Raw genomic sequence first — 20,700 nt, 5'->3', positions numbered from 1 at the left:
TATATTTTAAAAGCGTCAAAGTTTATGTCATTCAATTATAGCTCATTCGAAACATAATTTTATTACGCATATATTTCAAAAAAGAAATTTACTTTTTAATTAATTGTGATCGAATTATATTAAAAACTAAAAATTCCATAGGGGCTGCCATGGCTGTCATCTACTATTGCGTAATATGCATACTACGCAGTATCCATGTATTGCGTAATAAAAAACATTCCGTTGATCAATTCAATAAAATTATCTTAGTGGGCCTAATTTAAAGTGAATAATTTGCGTAATTTTAATTGAATTCTATTTAAAGATAATTTGGAAAAACAGAAAATGTACTGCGTAATTAAAATAAACGCCCGTCTCATATGAATATTTATTTTCATACTCATTCTCAGAAACTGCTAGGGAATGAGCCGCGATGGGGCTGGCTCGCTGGCAGCGCAGGCCGGATAAATAAGTTGAGCAATTCCGTCGGATCCGAGCAGGAGCAGTGGGAACAATCGCACTCGAATAATTTGCTCTGACGCAACAGAGATCGACGTTTTCTCGTTCTTGTAATTTTAAATGTGTACAATCAGCGTCATCTTCAGTTTAACGTATTTCTTAAAATCATTTATTATTATTTCATTTTCAAATAAAATTTAGGATTGAAACAAATTTGTTTTCAACATTTAGATATTTTTCAACGATGTTTTATTAAAAACAATGTTGTCAGAATCAAATGCTAAAATAGGCAACGTTGCTAATTTGCATATTGTTCTTTTCATTTCTCAAACGGTTAAAATCAGAAGCACACGATTTGAGCTCTCAAACTTGTCGATTATTTTGGGGCGTTTTTGTTTATTTTTGTTTCGTTTTCACATTTTTATCAAACAGGTATTGAAGAGTCTTTTTTTATTCGTCTGAAGCGTCAAATATTGTTAATTTTCCACAGCAAATCTCACTTGAAGTTTTTCTGTTCTTCAGTAGATTACGAAATTGCCATTGCAGAGCATTTCTAACGTTTAATTTTTTTTCGCAGACTTCTACGTGCCAAATAAGAATGGCTGATACTTTGATCCACGTCACACACATAGAAGATGCCATGCAACTCCAAGGACCCTGTTTGTACTTTTGGGGTACACTCGATAACAATCTGTATCTTCTTATGGAGCGGTTCTTGGAAACATTCAGATCCTTTTTGGAAAGAACTTATCCACCCCCAAGTGTTAATGTACTGTCAGGAAATGGAATTTGTTGTGTGCTAATTGGCCATCAGTGGTATCGTGCAAGAGTTCCTTCACTGGTATTGGATGTCAGTGGAAAGCTCGAGGTTGTCTGTATTGATAACGGAAAGACACATTCTGTCCCTCTCTCATCAGTTCGAAAATTGGACGCTGCTATTCCTGGATCCATAGCAGAGAACATTAGAAAATGGCGACCTCTATCCACCAAGTTCATTTTGGCAGATGTCTCAGCCCCCATTGTACCTGGTCGCTCAAATCGACAGTGGAGTGAAGCAGCTTTAAATTTTCTGAAAAAACGTGTGCAGAATCAAACTTGGAAAGCTGCTTTGTTGGGTGCTTACGGTGAGCATCTAGGTGTGAGGCTTTTCGATTCTAACAACCAGCTGTTGGCCAAGTACCTAGTTGATCAAAAACTAGCTGTTGCAGCTCAGACTTATAAAGATGCTATCACCATGTGTGAAGAATTGAAGAAAAGTGGAGCCAACTCTCGTCTCCCCGAGATTTTCCCAACTGAAATTGCTGTACCACCAACTGTTTCTTCAACAGCTAAAGTCTCTCTCGAATCGTCTTCGACGCCACACAGAAGCTACTTGACCAGCAAACTTCCCGAAGAAGGGCGTCACGATGTTGTTGTGTCCAACATGGCCAATGGACCCTACAAATTCGTCATTCGACTAACAAGAGAGGAAGAAACCCTTCGAAATCTACGCAAAGCCCTTGATTCGGTTGCTCCACATCCCTTCCCAGGATCTCCCAAAGAAGGTGCCCCATGTATTGCGGTGTGCCCAGCTGACAATTTTTTTTACCGATGTGTGATCACAGCCGTGGACGAATCTGGCAATCAACCCCTCCTTACTGTTTACTTCGTCGACACCGGATTTGAGTACCAGCTCAGCCTTGCGTTCCTTTGTGCCATCCCCAACGAATTGCTGGCCCTTCCACCGTTTGCTTACCAGGTCTCTCTGGCTGGCGTCGAGGAAGTGGCAGAGCTCAGTGGCCTCAACGAAATATTCTCATCGTTGGTGAAATCTGCTGGATTCTTGTCGGCCCAAGTTGAAGACCAGCATAACGTCAACCTCTACGACCACACCGGTCGTAGTTTTCTAGACGTCCTACGCGCAATCAAATCGAACCTCCTGGCTACAATTTTGGGCGTGACAACAAACAGCCCCAACGTCGTTTCGTCCCATACACGTTTAGCTGAGGTAAAACTTCGAATAATCTCTCCTTTTTTCACGATTGTTTAATCATACTTATTTTTTCTTCTTTTTGTTGTTTCACATCAGGTCTCCAAAAAGAAGAAAGTTTTGGCTGTTGATGATAGTCTTCGTGCCACCTCTCCAGTTCAAGATATTCCACCTATGGAGACCACTGATAAGTTATCAGTCTTTGAGGAATTTCCGCACCCTGATGCTTTGCAGAAAAGCCTTCTGACAAATCCAAAGTTGGATTCGATACTTCTTATGGATTTAAACTTCGCTCCAGGCCAGCTGATGTCTTCCACCGCCGTTTCCTCACATGTCAAGTCTAAAGAAGAGGTGTGGCTTCAATTGAGTTTGACAGCTGTTAATTTACTCAAGGAAGAAATTGCCAAAACGGACGTCCTTCAGTTGGCCCCACTTGAGCCAGAGGTGGGAGTCCACTGCCTGTGTTTTATCCAGAAAGACAGTGGTTGGTATCGGGCCGTCGTCAATTGCATCCAGGAGGCTCGAGTATCTGTAACATTAATTGATTACGGTGTGTCTACATTTGCCGATGTCGCTGACTTGCGAGAACTTCCACCCAGTCTAGCAAAGCAACCAGGATTGGCCCTCAAATGCGCCCTGGATGGATCTGAAATGAGGTACGAGACTTCTCCCACCGACGAGCAATGCCGATCTGTAATAGACGATGCGGAACTCCTGTCAGTTGTCTTTGTCCGTCAATCGACATCGCATTTATTTGTCCGGCTATTCGATGCGTCAACTGGTATTGATCTGAACGAGAAAATGGGTCTCCCCGAGAGAAACCTTTTGGATTTCTCTGATCTCAGTGATACAGAAACATCTACTGCCAGTAGTCCTATTCCGATTACTAATTCTCTAGTAACTGATCCCATCCATGTTGACTTATTCGATTGCATTTTGTCGGATGTGTCTATATCCCCGAATACCGTCTAATTGATTGGGCGGTAGCCGAGAGTACGTTTCTGTTTTTGTTTTCGTTTAAAGTTCAACTCTTGCCATTAAAAACTCCGTCGTCTTTAATGAACAGTTAAATTAAATTTTAGAGAAACTTGTACTTATTGAAAATGAATTGATTTTGCCATTTCGATGCCTGGTGCCAAAATTTTGACGCAATAAATGTGTTACCCCTGTTGAAAAGACGAAGCCTCTAGGATTATTTCAGTAATCATTTCTTGCAGCTGTAAATATTTTTCACATTACCAAATTACTATCAAAGCTTGTCTCGAGTAATCAGAAGCGAATAAATAGAAAGAAAATCCACGAAGAAAATTTGAATCTGTTTGTATTACATCGTGTGTATTCCCGTTGGATTTTTCTTATTATCTTTTACTTAAAGTTGAAAGATTAATATCCTTTTGTTTACATCGACGGGTTGTATCGTGAATGTAATATCTATCTACTCCATTTGATTCATGCATAATGCATCTATACCTGCAGGTTAAATACCAGCGTTCATGGCGCCATGTGCCTATTGTACATGAAAGGCGACGTAAACAGTTTTGTCTTAAACCGAGGACGAGACTTACTGTATGTCAATTTGCAACTTGGACTGGCACAACAAAATCACAGTGAAACTCGCGTCTCCAGTAAAGTGTGTATTCGCTATTAACAATAATTCTGTTGACAACGATTTATACCACATTGTCCGGTGAGTGTATAAAAAATAGCAAAAGTTCTTTTCTACACTGAAGATCTTTTCGTTCATCTTTTCATTAGACAGAAAGAAAAAAAAGCTTGTTTATTTTTATTGATTTGAAAGCAAAAAACCGCCGAATACGCATGCTATAGCTATTCACTTTCATCAGTCGTCGCTAGATGGAAGGTTAGCATATCTGGAGGGCGGAGTGCCGGAGTCACGGCTGTCATGGCGGAGTGCAATGTGAGTGCATGATGAAGAGCAGATTTTTTAATGGCTATAATGTAAGTAAAGTCGAAATGAATTAAGTATTTAATACCCCATCACGTTCAAAATATCCTGATATTGCCCAATCAGTTTTGTAATGTAATTCATAGATGGGGAAAGAAACTTCCACTCAAAAGAAAGAAATGCTGGGTTGAAGTTGATGATGCAAAATTTTCATGTTTCCATGTTAGTTAAAAAGCATTAGCAGAATATAAATCTTTGGCTTGTCACATCAGCAGATAATCCCAAACCCAGGGAAGAAGTCTAGAACAAGTGGCTAAAGCAGACACAGTAAGTGATCTCTTTCAATAAGCTTACTCAAATTTTACGAAAATCTTTCTCAATAGCCCACATTTCTACTTGACAGCTCTTCCAATGTGTTCAACAGGATCAGAAGTTAAACTTTCATCAATGATGCCAAGCTTCTAAGGACTTAAAAAAACGGTTTCTCATTTCACAGTCATGGTGATCCCAAAGAAGATGACCATTGAAGTTCTAGTTCTCTATGCAGAGACAAAACGATAGTGTTAAGTCTGAAGTTGAGTCAGACAGATTAGCTTGAAACTAAATTGCTTTTTTTTTCACACTGCAGTGGCTGAAAACAATGGATGTACATGGCTCATTTTATCATCACTCTGGGTGGTGGACGTGTTATAAAATTTTTTCCACAAGAATGCAGTCAACTATTATCAAATCAATTGCAAGATGACCTTCTTTTTACTCCTATCATTTGGTAAGGTTACCCCCTATTCAAAGTCATATCTTTCACATCTCACTTGAGTTATTGATTATTCTTAGGGGTTTATTGTGACGCACTGACAGGTGGATAGTGGCAGCATAGTTTGAAACAGGGATCCATTCTTTCGTAGAGGCTAAAGCATTTGACAGTAGCTATCCAAAAAAATCATCTTTTGTGTATTACGTTTCGGATGGTTTCAATTCGAACTAGCCCGGCGCATCAGTGGGCCTTCTCCGACAAACCCAGATTAGTTTCATTATTAATCATATTTCGAATTTTTAGAAAATGGCTTATTGTTTTTTTTAAATTATTTTTTTTGAACATATGTTGGTGGTAGACCGGAATTCCAGAATCAGATGAGATATCTGGCGGTGACCGTAGAACAGGATGCATATTCGGAAGTCAGCACATCAAGAATCGGAAACGTTGGTTCTTCGTTGCCAACGTCAGCCGCCTTAACTGATCGTTGCTACCTGGACACTTCCCGACTCTTCACTCGCTTCGACGACGACAAAGAATTTTTCCGGTTCCAAATTTTATGGTGCGAAATTTCGTCGGTGGACCACACATATTGAGTCATCGTTGATATGATGCCTTTGTCTATAATAGTGAAGCAGAAGCGATAACTGGGAGCAGCTGCCGAATGATTCTGGAACCACGAACTTACTTTTTAAAACATTTCTTGTTTACAGCGCTAGATGGCTATATCCTTAGTGATGGATCTCCAGTTCAACAGCAACTGTCGAATGTTCCTGGAACTACGAACTTACTCGTCCGTTTGGTGCTCCGATTCGCCAATTATTTGTTTGGTCGTTTGCATCGTCACCGACTCCAACATGACCGCAATGAACCGAAACTAGGACGCTATTTTGTTGCCGGGAGTAATCAAAGATATCCTATCGGGTAAAATTCCATTAGAACTATTTCTTGAATAAAATTTGAATTCTCATTTAATGTTATTGCTGCCGAGTGCTGGATCGTGGATCGAATCATTCGTTCGGCTGAAGAATATCTCGATTTTCTCGGATGACCTGGCGCAAAAACTCACAGATCTCGTCCGGGATCAACTCGCTTATTCAATCCCGCCATTTTGGGATCAAAGAAAACTTTTACTCCTGAGCTGAATTTCGTCCACCATTCAACAACGGATGCCACTGCTTCCAGTCAATCTGCTGGACCGTATTCCGGCTTAAAAGATTCATTTCAGATTTTGTGATTGCTTGAAATTGCCATGAACTTGTTTGTTTTTGTTTGTTTTCTGCAATTCTTCTTGTTGTAGATCGCCTAGACTAGCATATCTGAGTAAGTGTCTTAACAGTTTGCGTATTGGCCTAGCCGAAGGTACTGGAGAAAGTATGATTGGCACCGATCTTGTGCCCATGGCCAGTTTTAGTGATGGTAAGTCAGAGAACGTTTCCGTAATTGTTGTCACAGAAGGAGTGATTTATGACTCCGGCTCTTTTAGTTAAATTCCGTGTCAGAAACAAAAAGGTTTTCCATTCAGGGTTCCCCATCTGTCATACCGGTAACAGCAGTAGTTAACGGCGTACAACGAATTTTTTATATCAAGGATTTTTCATTTAAATGCTACAGTGCATAAATGTTAGTATTTGTTTTTGTAAGAGTTGATAGGGGAAGTATTGGGTTAGTACATGCATGGTGTTATTTATTGAATATACATGGGAAACATTGGGAGGCAATAGAGGGGGGGACATGTGGAAGGAGTAGGAAAAAAGGGGGCCTTTCTTATCATAACTAGGCGCCGCAACCATGACACAGTGGTCCAACATCCAATTTGATAAATCTCGGGAATTTCATCGGATCCTTTGAAGGGTTGGCTGAGAATGCTGTGGAATGTTTCAATTTAGGCAACACAGGAGGTAGCGTAGCTATTGGTTATAGCTCCAAATTGTCACGAGCTTTGTTTATGAATCTGGTCAGAAAATGGAAGACTAAGAGGGTCGGAAGCAGAAGGTGCATAGAACTCCGTGGTATCGTCCAGAAAAATGTGAATATATTAAAAAAAAAAGTGTTAAGTTAAAATTTTATTTTTCAACATTTTTACATACATTACCATGACTATTTATAATTGCGTATCTAAGAGGACGTAACATAGAGTGTTTAAGGATTGATCTACAGTAGCGTTGGTAGTTGTAAGGGGTACTCGTGAGGTCGTGACTATTTCTTTCAGTCTTCATTATGCAGTGTTGTGTTGGCAATGGAGGAGTATGTTTGTCAGACTTGTGTTTTAGTCATCCGTGTGGACAATCGGTTTGACTGAGTGTTTGCTTGTCAAGGTTGTTTTTAGACCCTGATGCCCTGAACTCTTGCTTTTATATGGCAGTATAAAACTAAACCAATAAATGTGTAATTGAAAATAACTTGCTTAGTTTGTGTTTTGTTTTCACTTCTCGCTTGTTGCAGGATGCAGACATTGTGTATTTATTACCGTTTGGAGTTAAGTATTTGGCTGTTATGTTGATGTGTTGGCGATTTTTTATGGTGAGAAGATGATTATTTAGTGACCACATTACGTAAGAATCGATTTCTCGTATTTCTTTGTTATTTGAATGAGTGTCGATCGAAAGCAGGAATTATTTCCAGTTATTTTTAAAAACCTTGCCTTTGCCTTATTTTCTGCAGTTATTTTGATTTAGTTTACACGTCTCTGAAACATTTATCGGCAGTTGCTGAGATGCGATTTTTAGTGATGACTAACATTTATTGAATCAGCAACAAAGCTCACTTGTTCGATTTTTGAAAAATTGATTTTTTTTTCTACTTCCGGTTTTCTCATTTTAGTCAGTAGTTCAGTAAATATTCATTCCACGAAAAAAAGAACCACATTTTCGTGATCCTCGTCAAATTTGTGATAAAGTTCATGTTTTTTTTTGTACGTTTTCGTACTTCCGGTTTAGAAAATTTTCCTGAACTATAGTATAGTTCAGGAAAATTCTCGATTTTGACAAAATTTTGGATTTCCTTCAAATTACACCTAATCGACCCCAAATTTCATGGAGATCACGAATATTTGGTTTATTTTGTCAGCAGCTCAACGGTTAAGGTGCTATCGCTTACTTCCGGTCTACTTCCGGAAAATTTGCATAAAACTAGCAAGTGAGCTTTGTTCTCAATACTGCTCTCAAGATTGATTGCTAGGTTTTGGCGAACAAAAATGCGCTTTTCAAGTTATGTGAGTATGTTAAGACCAGCCCTTCAAATACTGAGTATTTAGACGTGTCTAATAGATGGCGTGTCGATTATTGTGTCAGTTATATGGCGTTTTGCTGTCAGAAGTTAAGTTATCTTTTCTTCGAAAATTACCAATGAATTCATAGGTAAATACGAGTGATTTCGTCTGTAACTTGTCGGTGATGTGTTCTTTTCCGTGTATATGTTGGATAACCTTAATGTTTTTCATCAACTTACAGTCTGATAACTGAAAACTTACAGTCTGAATGTCGTGCAGCCGGCCGTCAACTATTTTGTTCAAACTCATTGTATTCTACTGAATGTGCCATCGAAATGATACAGGTGACAACCAACACTAGCTTTATAACATGCTGAAACCTTAATTCTTCTCATGTTTTATTAGGATTCATCATAATTATCGGCTGTTTCTATTGGACTTGCTACATCACCAACCCCAGCATGGACCAATCTCTCATTCCAGCTTCTAGAGAATCTTGGATAACTGATTGGCGGTTTCATGTGTAAGTTCACTTGTCATGTCAGTCGTATATGTTTCAAAAGTATTGATCTACACTTACATCTATCTAATGTTTAAGAGACAATTTGAGTGTGTAATGATAACTGTTTAATTATTCTTTTAGATCATAGACACACATTGATGACATAAATTATAAACAAGGTGACTTATTTTTCTTTTTTTATTTACAGGATCTAAACTCCAGGTTTCTAAATTTGCACGGCAGACTTTATGAGAATTCATGTCCTTTCAAGTAAGTCAGCAAGGTCACTTGTTTACTAACCTTTTGGCTGCTACCCTTGAATCTCCCTTTTTACTCCCTAAAGCGGGCCATCTTAATTTGAGGTATTGCTTACTCTGTCGTTACAATCTTGTTTGAATATTATTGATATCCAAATTAATGTTCATTCTGCTTACAGGGTAATCCTTCGCTACTTTTCATGGACTTCATCCACTGGTGAAAACCGACGAGAGAATACTGTAATCCAAGACTGATAAATTGTTTAGTCGTTAGATTAAATTATAAGTGCATATCTGGGCTCCCTTCTTTTCTGTGGCCCCGTTTCCCTAACTAACCACTAAGCAACGCCCGCCGGTGGTCACTCACCCGCTGTGAAACCAGGAGGAGGGGAGGGCTCTGGTCGAACGGGGACTTGGAAGGTGCATGATCCGATGAAAACTTTTGGAGGGTCATGAGTCTAACCCGGAAGCCTAGTATGACTACATCTCCCCGGAAAAACTTGCCTCGTACTTCTCTCTTCTTCTCGGTCCAGATAAATATCTCTGGGGGCCGTAGACATATCCTATAACAGCATGTGCGAGTTAAAACAATGCATCCACTACCCAATGAAACAAATAGCCATGGTTTATTTTTTGTGGAAATCTCCGTCAGTCAAGTTGCAAAGACGACGCAGATTTCCGCAAAACTAAACCATCGCTTTTTGTCTCATTGCCGCAGCGGTGGTGGCGGGTTGCGTTTTAACTCGTGCAGTAGTAAACCGCCTTGAACCGGACGCTCTGTTTATTGAAATTTTTGTACATATAAAAAAAAAAATAAAAAACAGTTTATGTATTAAAATTTTTATTTATTACAGACATCACATTGTTAGGGTTTAACATTGGTTTATTTGGTTATGGTATAAATTTAGGGTTGGTAGGTGTGTGTTTGTTTGTGGGGTGTGAAGAATTGGAAGGTATAAGTTTGTGGGGTTTTTAGATTAAATGGTAGGGATATGTTTGTATTTAGGGTTATAGATAAACTGATTGTTTATCCAAACTTGAATTACCCCCTCCCACCAACATCCTCCACTTTCCTTTCCCAATCCCGAAAACATGTTTATTATTTGTTTGACATAAACATCCCATATTTGTTTTTGTTCCTTCTTAACTCCTGAACGATAACTGCAGACACAATGACAATAATTGAACAATATGATGATTGATGACACAATTTTGGTAACACAACAACACCGCCAAGGAACAACCAGTTGAACTTGATGCAGAAAGATCTTTCACCAGACACCAGCATAGGCTGCAACAACGTGCCACATCGGACAGCAACTACGCGAACATAAACGCTAAACCTATAACCAAAATTAAATGAATTAATCTTCAGCATCAATGGAAATGCTGTCAATGAAAAGACAAATAAATCTTACTTTACGTTATTTACAAGAGTTAAGCCTAATCATAATTATACCAATAAAGAAAATTGTACAAGTCAAATCCAACAGACCATGGCCGAAAAAATACATGTGTGAATTAGACTGGAACGAAGAAGAAGGTGAAGCTAAAACTTAAACTAGCTGTAAATCTACAGACATAATGCAAATTGAACAAAATACTGCCTGCTTTTGTAACAAGACACCAGCAACAAGGAACAGCCACAGGTTAACTTGATGCACAACAATCTTTCACCAGCCAAGGGGTAAACAAACAAAGAACCTTGTTGACAGTGTTGGTGGTGTTGGCCTTTTCCTTATCCCTGGATGGATCCAGTGGATGGGCAACAAAATGGTTCTCATTCGGCAAAATCTAAAGCAAAATTTAAATTAGAAATAAAAATAATTAAAACTGTTGCACACAAAATGATGAATTCTCTCTCTCATCAGGATCTGGCGAGTGGCGAAGGCATCAACATCTTGAAGATTTACAACTTGAAAGGGAAAAGTTGATGTGAACATTATCGTCTTAAAGAACACAGTAATTCAAAATATTTTTGGTTAACTAACTAACCTGCAACAGAAATGATTTTTCTTCAGAAGACGTAGGTTGTGAGCTTGCATTTTTGGATTAGATCATTTCATTTCAGTCACAAGCACCTAGTTGACAAGGTACATGAAAACTTCAGCTGAAATTATCTTAAAAACATTTAGTTAAGAATGCAGTAAGAATTATTAACGATTGTTTTATTTATTACTTAAAAACAGTTAACTTGCTATCCGATCTCCGTTGTTAAACTTTTTGACGTGTACTGTCATGTCTGTCTGTGACTTGACTGTGCAAACAACTAAAGATTCAAAACTCATTACTAGATGTCGCTGGTGTCGCCGTGTTGTTCTTTCATGGTGAAACGAGGCGAAATGAGCGAAACAAATTGTTGCTAATTTATACTTATTCCTGTGATTTCAAATACCAAATTTAACTTCGTATGTAGGTTTATCTTTACTTAGTTTTCTTATTTTTATACTGTACCAACTTATTTCTTCAAATTCTAGATGCCTACTGCTACAAGTTGACTTAGTGCTCAGTCAATTTCCATCCATTAGATCCCTCATGCTGTCAAAAGCCTAAAACTCATGTTTGAAGAGCACATATAGTGGAATATAAATGTGCCGAGATAAGGTATTTCCCCATTACTGCTACCAGACCATTACAATTCAGATTTTCATATAACATAAGTATTCTAACTTGTATGAACCATAGGATCTGTTCTGAATCTCGCAATTTTGGTGGTGTACCCTGCAACAGCATGTTTGTTGTTATGGCTGTTTTACTTTGGTTTAGAAGGCAACCCAGCTAAGAGCTAGGTAGAGTTTTATTTCTTATAGGTAGATTTATGTAAATTTGTAAATAATGTAGAGAATTTCCTTGTCCCATTTCCACTTAGAGTTTCAGTGACATGAAGAGTGTGAAGTGAACCACCTATCACCACGCTACTGCAATAATTCATGACACTTGGAAATTTATCTCAACATGTGGAGTAATGCTGTTGGTTTCTGTGAATTCCGTTTTTACGGTTTTGTCATCATGAAATTTTCAGTGTGCTTCTTAGAAAAGGTAAAGATTGATATGCTTTATTCATTTGTATATTTTCATTAATGTAAAACATTTTTTTTTTTTCAGAGCACTCAGTTTCTTTGTGGAATCGTGTGGTCCTGGCACGGATATTCTTGAGCCAACGCTGGCTTTTGTCCATGACCAACGTTCTGCTCCATCCTTATCTTCCCGATGTATCCAGCTCATCCAGCTTCTGCTTCATCGCTTCGTACACAAAAATACAACTTGTCTTACTTCACTGTTGAGTACTCGAGTTTGGAACACTTCAGCGGTCGCTTCCGTGCCGAAGTTAAACACCTGCAGTCACTCACCACGGAATTATGCCCAGGTACCCGACAATTTACTTATTTTCGTAGATTATCTATTCGAATAGTATATTTACTTGTGTCTGTAATAATTCCGAAATCAGGCCCTACTTGCGCGCAAACGTATTATTACTTAGACGTTTTTTTTCTGACGCTAGATGGCTTTTCGATAATAGTCAGCTGTCAAAACAGTCAGTTTCAGTTACTTTAAAATCTCTTTAAACATTTATCGGCAGCTGTTGTTTTGAAATTTTTTAGTGAAAACTGACGATAACTATTCCCCCAACAAAGCTCACTCGTTAGATTTTGAAATAATGTGTTTTTTTTTCTACTTCCGGTTTTCTCATTTCAGTCAGTAGTTCAGTAAATATTCATCTGACGCACAAAAGAACCACAAATTCGTGATCCTCGTCAAATTTGTGGTAAAGTTCATGTTTTTTTTTGTACGTTTTCGTACTTCCGGTTTCGAAAATTTTCCTGAACTATAGTTCAGGAAAATTCTCGATTTTGGCCAAATTTTGGATTTCGTTTAAATCATACCTAATCGACCCCAAATTTCATGGAGATCACGAATATGTGGTTTAATTTGACGACAGCTCTATGGTTGAGGTGCTGTGGTTACTTCCGGTTTACTTCCGGAAAATTTTCAAAAAACTAGCAAGTGAGCTTTGTTCTGTTTACAATTCTCAATATTGCAAGCTTGATTTTAAGTTTTAAAAATTACATCTTCAAATCTTTTAGCCAAAAAACCTGACTATTGTTTCTATTGTATTATGTAACTTTTATTGGCATTTCACTTAGTAACAACTGTTTTGTCTTTATTCAGGTAATGCAGAGGAGACGTCAAGAAGATGGACACCAAAACATCTCCGTTATCTTCAAAATGTCAGCGCGGATCATCATTTATTGTTGGTAATATTTGTGTTTGTGTTAGTTAATCCGTTGTCTGCCACGCCTTTGTTCTCCCCTACCTCCTTAGCACGGGCTTCCTAGAGGCCCCCAAAATGCGTGCTTTCCATCTTCCCTGTCAGCCCGGACTTGTCAGCAATGGCAAGTCCCACCTTGGTCATGGATCCTTCAGACATGGCGCGTACAGAGTAGAGAACAACCTACGGGTTGTATGGCGTGGCAGCCAACGGGTTAACTTAAGTGTATGTATGTATGTATGTGTGTGATTGTAAAAAGTGGTGGAATTGTGGGTGGAGGTGGGACAATAAAGCAATTCCTATTGAAGTTTTTTGTTTGCTGTAACTTATAACTTAAAAATAAAATCATGTTTAGCACTGACTTGTATATTTCTTACAACTTTGAAGTTTTACACAATTAAAAGGCAGAAGTGGCTGATCATCTCCAGACTCTTTAAATAAACTTCTATCGACTTCTATGAGGAACCAAACACTATCTGCAACTCTTATGGCACAGCAATTTCAGGTGAACACCAGCACAGCTACTTCAGTTCTTTTTCTGTAATCCTTTATCAGCTGCATAATCACATCTCTCGACTGGAAACAGGCTGCAAAACCACTGCACATTGAACAGCACAGGCATAGTTTAAGTATCACCAAGTCCTAAGGGGAAAAAGAAATATTATTTACCATGATCAAACTTATTAAGATGCAAAAGAAATCGTGTAAACAAATGACAAGACATTTTTCCAAGATTCCATTGGCGAATTAAATTTTAAATGAAGATTAAATCCCATGAAAAGAGAATTCTGTACATCTAATTCTTAAGTGTTAGAAAAAGTTGGTAATGCAGAGTGGAAAGTTTTGTTCTAGTTTGTTCAGAAAAAATTTGTTAACTCAAAGGAAACTGATCACTATCTGATATCTTTCACAGAAACTATTAGTTAGAAGCAAGAAATAGCACCACTCATTGTCTACATCATATCAAAATTTACTTGTCAGTTGAATTAAGAAAAAAAAAAGACGCAAGACTTCCCAAGTTACAACCAATAAATTCAATCAACTTACCATTTCAAAAAGTCTTCCTGCAATGACACTTCAGGATAACACAAGCTCGATAAACTGTATGCAGCAGCTGCAGCCCAACTTGACTCAATCACACCTACTTTCACCAGCTGGCTGCAACAAAACCACTGAATGATGACAGCCATGGAGCTCAGACTTTGTTGAGTTCTCACATTCTGCAACAGTTAAGCAACGGGATCTCCAACCTGAACACAAACTATTAAAATCTATAGCATCATTGCAGGGATATTGACCAACAAAATTGCTATACTACCTCTGTAGTGTTTCTGCGTAAGATGAGACGTACTTCCGTACAGCTAACAACGGACGACGTTTTGGCAAAATGGAAAGCAGTGTCAGACTTTCAGCCCACGTGATCGATTGTTCCCCACCAACCAAGTGGAAATTGTATGCTAGACTGTAAATTCAGACAGCAACATCTAGGATTAATTACATTGAACATTTAAGAAATCCAAACTAGAATTTACCCATTAAATTTCAATGCTGAAAATGTAGAACGACACCGCAATTCCGTAACGAATTTGGAATACCTTTTCGCTTGGCGTTTCGGAACAAAATGGCGAAAAATTTCGTCCTCTCAAAGACACTCGCGTCATCTGGCGGCTGGGGGACAACTTGATTTTAGCCACCTACTGACAGAGCCAAAAGATTCCTCCACGATTACCACGTTTGACTGTACGGAAAGGAATTGGATGATTGGATGGATCATGGATTGTCGGACATTTGAGATAATATTTAAAATTCAAAGGAGTTCTACTGTCGGGCATGAAAATAGTTTTTTAAAAATCGTAGGAGCTCTAGTTCTATTGTCACGTAGTGGAGTTCTACTGTCTGGTATTTTTAATAATATTTAAAAAGGAAGTTCTTATGTCTTTGGAGTTCTACTGCCGCAAAGAAAAAAATTTCTTTGCGTGTAGTATCATTCTATAGGTAGGTATTGATACTTGTGAATTGTGATATGTGGTAATATGGATATATGAATTATAATGCTGAGAACGAGACGTACTTCATTATGCTTTGCGTTGGATTGATTATATTAACATATTATTTCAAATTGTACAGTGCCGTTTTAAACATCCAAACAAAATTCGTATTCATAGGGAATGACGCAAGTAGAGTTACAACTTAGATAAAAGTGATTTCTCAGGTCATTGTCCGTAATAAGAGCCTGAGAAACGAATGGAGTGGAATAATGCAATAAATGGAATAGAGGAATAGTGGAATAGTGGAATAAGTGCAATTCAGCACAAACATTTGATAGAGTTAAAATAATTAAAGGAAATGCATAGAACTATTTTTCATATTAAATAAAACCCAGGATGTTGTTGTGGGCGAGGGACTGCTTTCATGTTGGATGGTACCGCCAACCTTTGCGCTCCACTTCGAATCTTTTTTTCAGTTTTCAGTTGAAAAAGGAGTCGACTGTGAAGCGCAGAGATGTTATTACACGAATGATATTATCACAGGGATCGTTTGGTGACTGATGGATGATGACAATTTGGATTGGGATTGGCCGAAAATTGGAAGAAAGAAGGAAAGAAATAGAATTGAATTAATTTAGAGGCTGAAGGCTCCAACGAAGCAGGCGCATGAGGCCGGCAACTTGAAGGTCTCGATGGCGAATGGGAAATAGTAATCGGTGGGATCGTAGACGAGGAAACGGTGGTAGATGCTCTTCTGGAGGCACTTGGACTCGTAGCAGGTGGGGACCAAGGGGCAGGCCTTTCCGGCCGCCTCGGCCTCACATTCTTCGATGCGAGCGTGTTGATCGTATTTGATGCCGTAAGACTCGACTTTGTTGATGATGACACGCCACTTGCCTTTGGTGTTGACGGCACGCAGCGGCTGGACGTAGGAGGTGGCGCTGGGGCAGAGGTAAGTCTCATCCACCAATTTGGTCAAAGTGTCGACCGAGTTGGCCGTTTCGGCCACGACGTTCTTGTACAAAGCCACAACGGCCTCGTAGTGCTTGTCCAGTTCGTAAACGACTTCGTAGGCCGGGTACTCGGAATCCTCCAGGCACCAGTTCTTGGTCGTGTTCTTGGAGCAGGCCGGGATCTCTGGCTCGTATTTCGGTTCGTATTTCGGCTGGTGATAGGCGGGCGGCTTGTAATTGTTGTTGCCCATGACAACGGCCACAACACCTAAACTCACAAAGATCTAGTGGTGATAATAATTAATAATTAGATTAAGCTAATGATTAAAAAATTGGCTGCTGAATGGATTGGAATAATTTACCAAAAAGTGGTAGGACAGAGACATGATTTCCAATTGACTTTTTCACTGTGAGACAGAAAGTCAGAAGAGGAATCGACTGCAAGGGACGATGTGTTTAACTGATGTGACCGTCTCGGCTTTTATACCGGGACACTTTGTTACGCTGCGTTCCATTTTAACCAATGGCTACTCCCACCAGATGGTGGGATTTTTGAAAGTCTCGCCTTGAAATCACGAATGTGCCTGTTCTCGGCTTTCTCTATACGTTAGTTTCGTTTAAAATGCGCCAAGTTCATCCACAGGAAGCACATCACTTCACGGGGAAAACAGCAGAATCAGTCTAGCTAGTCTAGTCTATACCTATGGTGAAAGAAGTCCAGGGAAAGTGAATTCGCCTCGGGAATAGTTGAAGACACTGAAACAGTTAAATTGATAAAGAATATTTTAGCGAAGGCAACGAGCCGGTGAAAGTTTACAAAAATTTATGTTTATGAGATTTTTACCTGAGACTTGGAAACCGCCCCGTCAAGATTGCGATTGGTGTTGTGACGATGACTGCGTGTAAGAAGGGCGTAGTTAGACCGAAAAGCTGAGTATAAAAAGACCCGAACTGTTGGTGAAAGACACAGAACACATCAGGAGCTTTCTGTGCTCACATATCCAATTCTTTATTCTTTCGCTGAGTTTTCATCTCCTTTAAAGTAAAATACGACATGTCTTTGGCAGTGGTAAGTCAAATCTTTGACTGATTCACTGCTCATTGCCTGAAACGATGAACATTGAAGAGCATTTAAAAAAATGTTTTGATTTACTAATTTTACAGACGATTTTGATGTTTTGCGTTGTCGGCGCTTGGGCTGAAGATTTGGTTGCCCAGGAACAGTACAGGTAATTTCTTTTCTTATTTGATTAGAACAGTATTTGCTAATTAATATTGATTCTTAAATTTAGACCAGCTTACAAACCAGCGTACCCCGAACCCCAATACCCGTCATACAGCAAACCATCAGCTTGTAAGTTGAATTTGACAATTATTAATCAAAACATGAAAATAAATTTGATTGATTCAATATTCCAAAGACCCATCATACCCATCGTACCCCAAGTACTGCGACCCAAAAGCCGCACCCAAATGCGCTGAAAACGCGACGGTCGGTTGGTGTTTGACCGACGAGGAATACCCCACCTACGAAGTCAAGGTATTGAATTTCAAATGAATCAATTAATTAATTAAAATAAAAATACCTTTTTAAATTGGGCGATGACCAATGATCAGTACGCCATCGACTACGATCCTTTAGTGTTGAAGAAATACGCCGACGTGGCCGACCAGTCAGCCAACGATTTGGTGGATGGCGTCAGCAAGGAACAAGAGGAGAAATTCGATTATTCTTTCTACAACGGCAAGCAGTTCGACCAGGGCAACTGGGTCGGTGGTGAGGGTTTCATCTGCCCCAGCGAGGTGGCCTACTCGCGTCCCCTGCGCGCCAAGAACACGGCCGGTGAGTGGCGCGTCATCGTCCAGGACATCGCCTGGCCGACTTACACCCAGACCCAGCGGACCGAGACTTGCTTGTTCCCCGAAGCCGCTTGTCGCACGTTGGCCCCTTGCCACTTGAGCAAGTGCCTCCAGAAGCACACCGTCCATCGCATGCTCTCCTTCGACCCGTGCGATGCTTACAAGGGCATCTTCGTCGACACCTACAAGTTGCCATCGGCTTGCTCCTGCCACATTCCCGCCGTCAAGGCCTAAATTTCATTCAACCCCCTTAGAAAGTACAGGACCCCACGCCCCCAAACGACCTCCAGGTAATACCAGAAACGTCAAACGTTAACGAGAGGGACTGCTTCAAATGAAAACGGTACCGCCAACCGTCCAAACATCCTCTCCTTCACAGGGATCGTTTTCGGTATTCTCTGGACTTGTCATCGAGTCAAACTTTTGAACTTTTCTTCTTCTCCTATATTCTCGTCCTATTTTGCCTGCCACTAAGAGTTCGTGTGTATCAAACGAAATACAAAAAGTATTTATGAACGAAACATCATGTTTTTTGTTTTTTTTTTTAAGTTTCAAAAGGTTAGGGTTTACACAGTTCTCTTTACTTACGCCAGGGTAACTGTTTATAAAATCATTCATGGTAATGAATATTTGCCCCCCCCCGTGTCCATCGCCGCGATAAGTAAGTAAGTAAGAGTAACTACGAGATAAGACGGTTATCTGTGAACATTCAATTTTTTGGATCGAAAACTATCAACAAGTCCAGCAACTATTGAGCAAAGTGTTCGCAAGTGATGAATTAAAACAGTGTCAAGTCTGATGAATGCAGATTCGTAATTCAATTATCAATTCTTCTTCATTTCTACTTAATTTAGACCAAAGAAAGAAACTAAAGATATGAAAGCTCAATCTTCAGTAAAATTTAAATAATGTGCGACGCATGTTAAATATAGATACGGTAGTAGGACAGCAAGATCTTAGTCGGAAAGATTGAATGGCTGATTGAATTCAAGTTCTGAAATTCAAGTTGCCTGGATCGTGCGGATGCGTCGTTTGAGCTTTTCACCTTTAGAATTTTACTATGACTGATAAATAATTCCTAATTTTGTTTAAACGTTACTATGCGAATTTAGGATTACAAAAATTGTCGTAATCATCAGAAGCGTCTTCCTATAATAGGGGTTCTCGTTTCGAATATAATACGTGCACCGGAACAGCCTTTTTGTTCATTTAAAGTCAACAGAGATGATGCGATTGGATTGAAAAGAAATCTTCTTACCTTCATGCAAGATCTTTAATGGTGACTTCCCGGTCGTTGATAATGGGGAGAACATCTTCCAAATTCAAGTGCCGTTTTTACTAAAAATTCCACAACAAAACAACATTAATTAATTTTAAATTAATTTTTTTAATTCAGATGTTTTTGTACCATATTTTTGGCATAAAAAAAGTTACAAGTTCCGTACCAGGGGTCAATTCAAAATCAATCCCTTTGTCAATCCCTTTAGCCAACAAGAGCAAATTAAAATAAGAGAGACGAAAAACAGTATGGTAAGTAATTGCTTGCCTTGAAGACAATTAACTGGTCTGCCAATTGTAGAGCTGATGCAGGCTAAATGAAATATCTTTCATTGGAGAGGTGAGAAGGAGCAGTTTCTTCAGAACACCACAGAACACAGACACAGATTCCTATGAGTAAGACAGGCTGTCTTTCTCAGGATTCAGAAATGTGTGGACCTTCTTGCTTGGCAACATGACGGAGGATGGCAGCATTGATTTGATTTGAATTCCAATAATTTTGAATTCATTTATAGAAATTTGAGAAAGAGTTAGCGTGATTCTCAAAACAGAATTAAGATAATTCAAGGGAAAAACTTACTTCAGTTTCTGCTATGACAAAATAGTTCCTGAAATTCCTTATTGCTTACTCGGGAAGACATTTCAGCAAGAAGTGAAGAAGAAGAGAAGTGAAGAGCACAAACGTCATCAAATTTGGAAACCTGAAATTTTGCATTATATAAATTATTTGTTTTACTTTCTTTTTATTGTGGTACTTCTTCTTTGTCTTACCCACTGACATTGCAATTCTTGACACACAACTCCATGCTTTAACCAGAGACCGAGATTTTACTGCTTTTACTTCTTTAATAGCATCCGATAGCTCAAGACTTGTCTAGATTACAAACCACAGAAGAGAAAATTAAGTTTTAACTCAATACGTGCAGATACTAAAAACAAGGTCAGTTGAATTGTCTCATCATTGTCTTGGCAACACTCACAATATGGCCACCCTGATACGGCCTTCACCCGATAAACGAACCCTTACTGTTATTACTAATCCTGTAATGCATAATAAAAGGAGATACCTCACAATCAAAACCCAACATTTAACTTTATTCAATTCCACTAAAAGTGATCAGATCCTGATTCGTTTGTCCATCATAACCATCTACAAGATCAACAGCAGACTGGATTGCAAATTCCTAATATTGAATAACAGTGTTGCCACACTCTACTAAAGCAGAACTCATGAGTCACGATTCACGAAGCAGGGAGCCAGGGACGGGGATAAATGATAGGCCGATAGGAACATGAAGTCGTAAAATCAGTCAT

General features: G+C 39.1%; 4 protein-coding genes and 7 long non-coding RNA genes across 18 annotated transcripts in view; 6 read left to right on the top strand and 5 right to left on the bottom strand.

The window, feature by feature from the left end:
• Positions 1-675: 675 nt before the first annotated feature.
• LOC124203342 (tudor domain-containing 6-like) lies at positions 676-3,583 on the top strand. The gene is made up of 3 exons (XM_046600083.1): positions 676-870; positions 1,016-2,425; positions 2,507-3,583. The coding sequence occupies exons 1-3, from the start codon at positions 700-702 to the stop codon at positions 3,377-3,379; spliced, it is 2,454 nt and encodes an 817-aa protein (XP_046456039.1). The 5' UTR covers positions 676-699; the 3' UTR covers positions 3,380-3,583.
• Positions 3,584-4,174: 591 nt separating this feature from the next.
• LOC124203341 lies at positions 4,175-7,461 on the top strand. Of its 3 annotated transcripts, XR_006878524.1 has the most exons (7): positions 4,175-4,366; positions 4,440-4,640; positions 4,717-4,875; positions 4,942-5,082; positions 5,148-5,338; positions 5,439-5,991; positions 6,059-7,461. XR_006878524.1 is itself a non-coding variant. In XM_046600082.1 (4 exons), exons 1-4 carry the CDS (start codon positions 4,356-4,358, stop codon positions 6,210-6,212), a joined length of 663 nt encoding a protein of 220 aa, XP_046456038.1. In that variant the 5' UTR covers positions 4,179-4,355; the 3' UTR covers positions 6,213-7,461. The 3 variants fall into 3 exon arrangements, 1 of the variants encoding a protein (XP_046456038.1); XR_006878523.1 differs by having other exon boundaries at positions 5,148-5,991; XM_046600082.1 differs by lacking the exons at positions 4,440-4,640; positions 4,717-4,875; positions 4,942-5,082; positions 5,148-5,338 and having other exon boundaries at positions 4,179-4,366; positions 5,426-5,629; positions 5,698-5,991.
• Positions 7,462-8,338: 877 nt separating this feature from the next.
• On the top strand, positions 8,339-8,734 carry LOC124203340. Its single transcript, XR_006878522.1, has 3 exons — positions 8,339-8,426; positions 8,520-8,622; positions 8,684-8,734. It is a non-coding gene; the product is annotated as an uncharacterized LOC124203340 (long non-coding RNA).
• A 13-nt stretch (positions 8,735-8,747) lies between these two features.
• On the top strand, positions 8,748-9,271 carry LOC124203339. Its single transcript, XR_006878521.1, has 3 exons — positions 8,748-8,840; positions 8,989-9,142; positions 9,217-9,271. It is a non-coding gene; the product is annotated as an uncharacterized LOC124203339 (long non-coding RNA).
• A 590-nt stretch (positions 9,272-9,861) lies between these two features.
• Positions 9,862-11,315, bottom strand: LOC124203338. 2 transcript variants are annotated; one of them, XR_006878519.1, is made up of 4 exons: positions 11,217-11,315; positions 11,033-11,157; positions 10,665-10,831; positions 9,862-10,380 (listed from the first exon to the last, which is right to left on the bottom strand). It is a non-coding gene; the product is annotated as an uncharacterized LOC124203338 (long non-coding RNA). The 2 variants fall into 2 exon arrangements; XR_006878520.1 differs by having other exon boundaries at positions 10,742-10,831.
• A 591-nt stretch (positions 11,316-11,906) lies between these two features.
• On the top strand, positions 11,907-13,611 carry LOC124203337. The gene is made up of 3 exons (XR_006878518.1): positions 11,907-12,076; positions 12,143-12,404; positions 13,208-13,611. It is a non-coding gene; the product is annotated as an uncharacterized LOC124203337 (long non-coding RNA).
• Positions 13,612-13,657: 46 nt separating this feature from the next.
• Positions 13,658-15,052, bottom strand: LOC124203336. Of its 2 annotated transcripts, none has more exons than XR_006878516.1 (4): positions 14,840-15,052; positions 14,626-14,769; positions 14,355-14,568; positions 13,658-13,949 (listed from the first exon to the last, which is right to left on the bottom strand). It is a non-coding gene; the product is annotated as an uncharacterized LOC124203336 (long non-coding RNA). The 2 variants fall into 2 exon arrangements; XR_006878517.1 differs by having other exon boundaries at positions 14,355-14,557.
• Positions 15,053-15,388: 336 nt separating this feature from the next.
• The window catches only part of LOC124203328 (protein spaetzle 5-like), a 28,443-nt gene continuing 23,131 nt past the window's right edge, over positions 15,389-20,700 (bottom strand). For 2 of the 3 annotated variants that reach the window (XM_046600075.1, XM_046600074.1), the window contains exon 2: positions 15,389-16,532. In XM_046600075.1, coding sequence (XP_046456031.1) covers positions 15,930-16,532 — 603 coding nt within the window. In that variant the 3' untranslated portion in view covers positions 15,389-15,929. Of the gene's footprint in view, positions 16,533-16,610; positions 17,005-17,092; positions 17,235-20,700 lie in introns of those variants that run through there. The other variant, XM_046600072.1, reaches the window with a different exon arrangement.
• Positions 17,222-20,700, top strand: part of LOC124203326 (neurotrophin 1-like) — a 28,226-nt gene continuing 24,747 nt past the window's right edge. Inside the window, exons 1-5 of one of the 2 annotated variants that reach the window (XM_046600070.1) lie at positions 17,222-17,317; positions 17,413-17,477; positions 17,541-17,602; positions 17,670-17,788; positions 17,866-18,629. In XM_046600070.1, the coding sequence (XP_046456026.1) occupies positions 17,303-17,317; positions 17,413-17,477; positions 17,541-17,602; positions 17,670-17,788; positions 17,866-18,342 (738 nt within the window). In that variant the 5' untranslated portion in view covers positions 17,222-17,302 and the 3' untranslated portion in view covers positions 18,343-18,629. Of the gene's footprint in view, positions 17,318-17,412; positions 17,478-17,540; positions 17,603-17,669; positions 17,789-17,865; positions 18,630-20,700 lie in introns of those variants that run through there. The other variant, XM_046600069.1, reaches the window with a different exon arrangement.
• Positions 19,324-19,556, bottom strand: LOC124203332. Its single transcript, XR_006878513.1, has 2 exons — positions 19,517-19,556; positions 19,324-19,446 (listed from the first exon to the last, which is right to left on the bottom strand). It is a non-coding gene; the product is annotated as an uncharacterized LOC124203332 (long non-coding RNA).
• Positions 19,660-20,564, bottom strand: LOC124203331. Its single transcript, XR_006878512.1, has 4 exons — positions 20,454-20,564; positions 20,158-20,260; positions 19,967-20,087; positions 19,660-19,827 (listed from the first exon to the last, which is right to left on the bottom strand). It is a non-coding gene; the product is annotated as an uncharacterized LOC124203331 (long non-coding RNA).

Source organism: Daphnia pulex, chromosome 9, assembly GCF_021134715.1.
Source record: "Daphnia pulex isolate KAP4 chromosome 9, ASM2113471v1".
Lineage (NCBI taxonomy): Eukaryota > Metazoa > Arthropoda > Branchiopoda > Diplostraca > Daphniidae > Daphnia > Daphnia pulex.
Note: the sequence above shows the minus strand (reverse complement) of the source record. Positions and strands in the feature narration are given on the sequence as shown.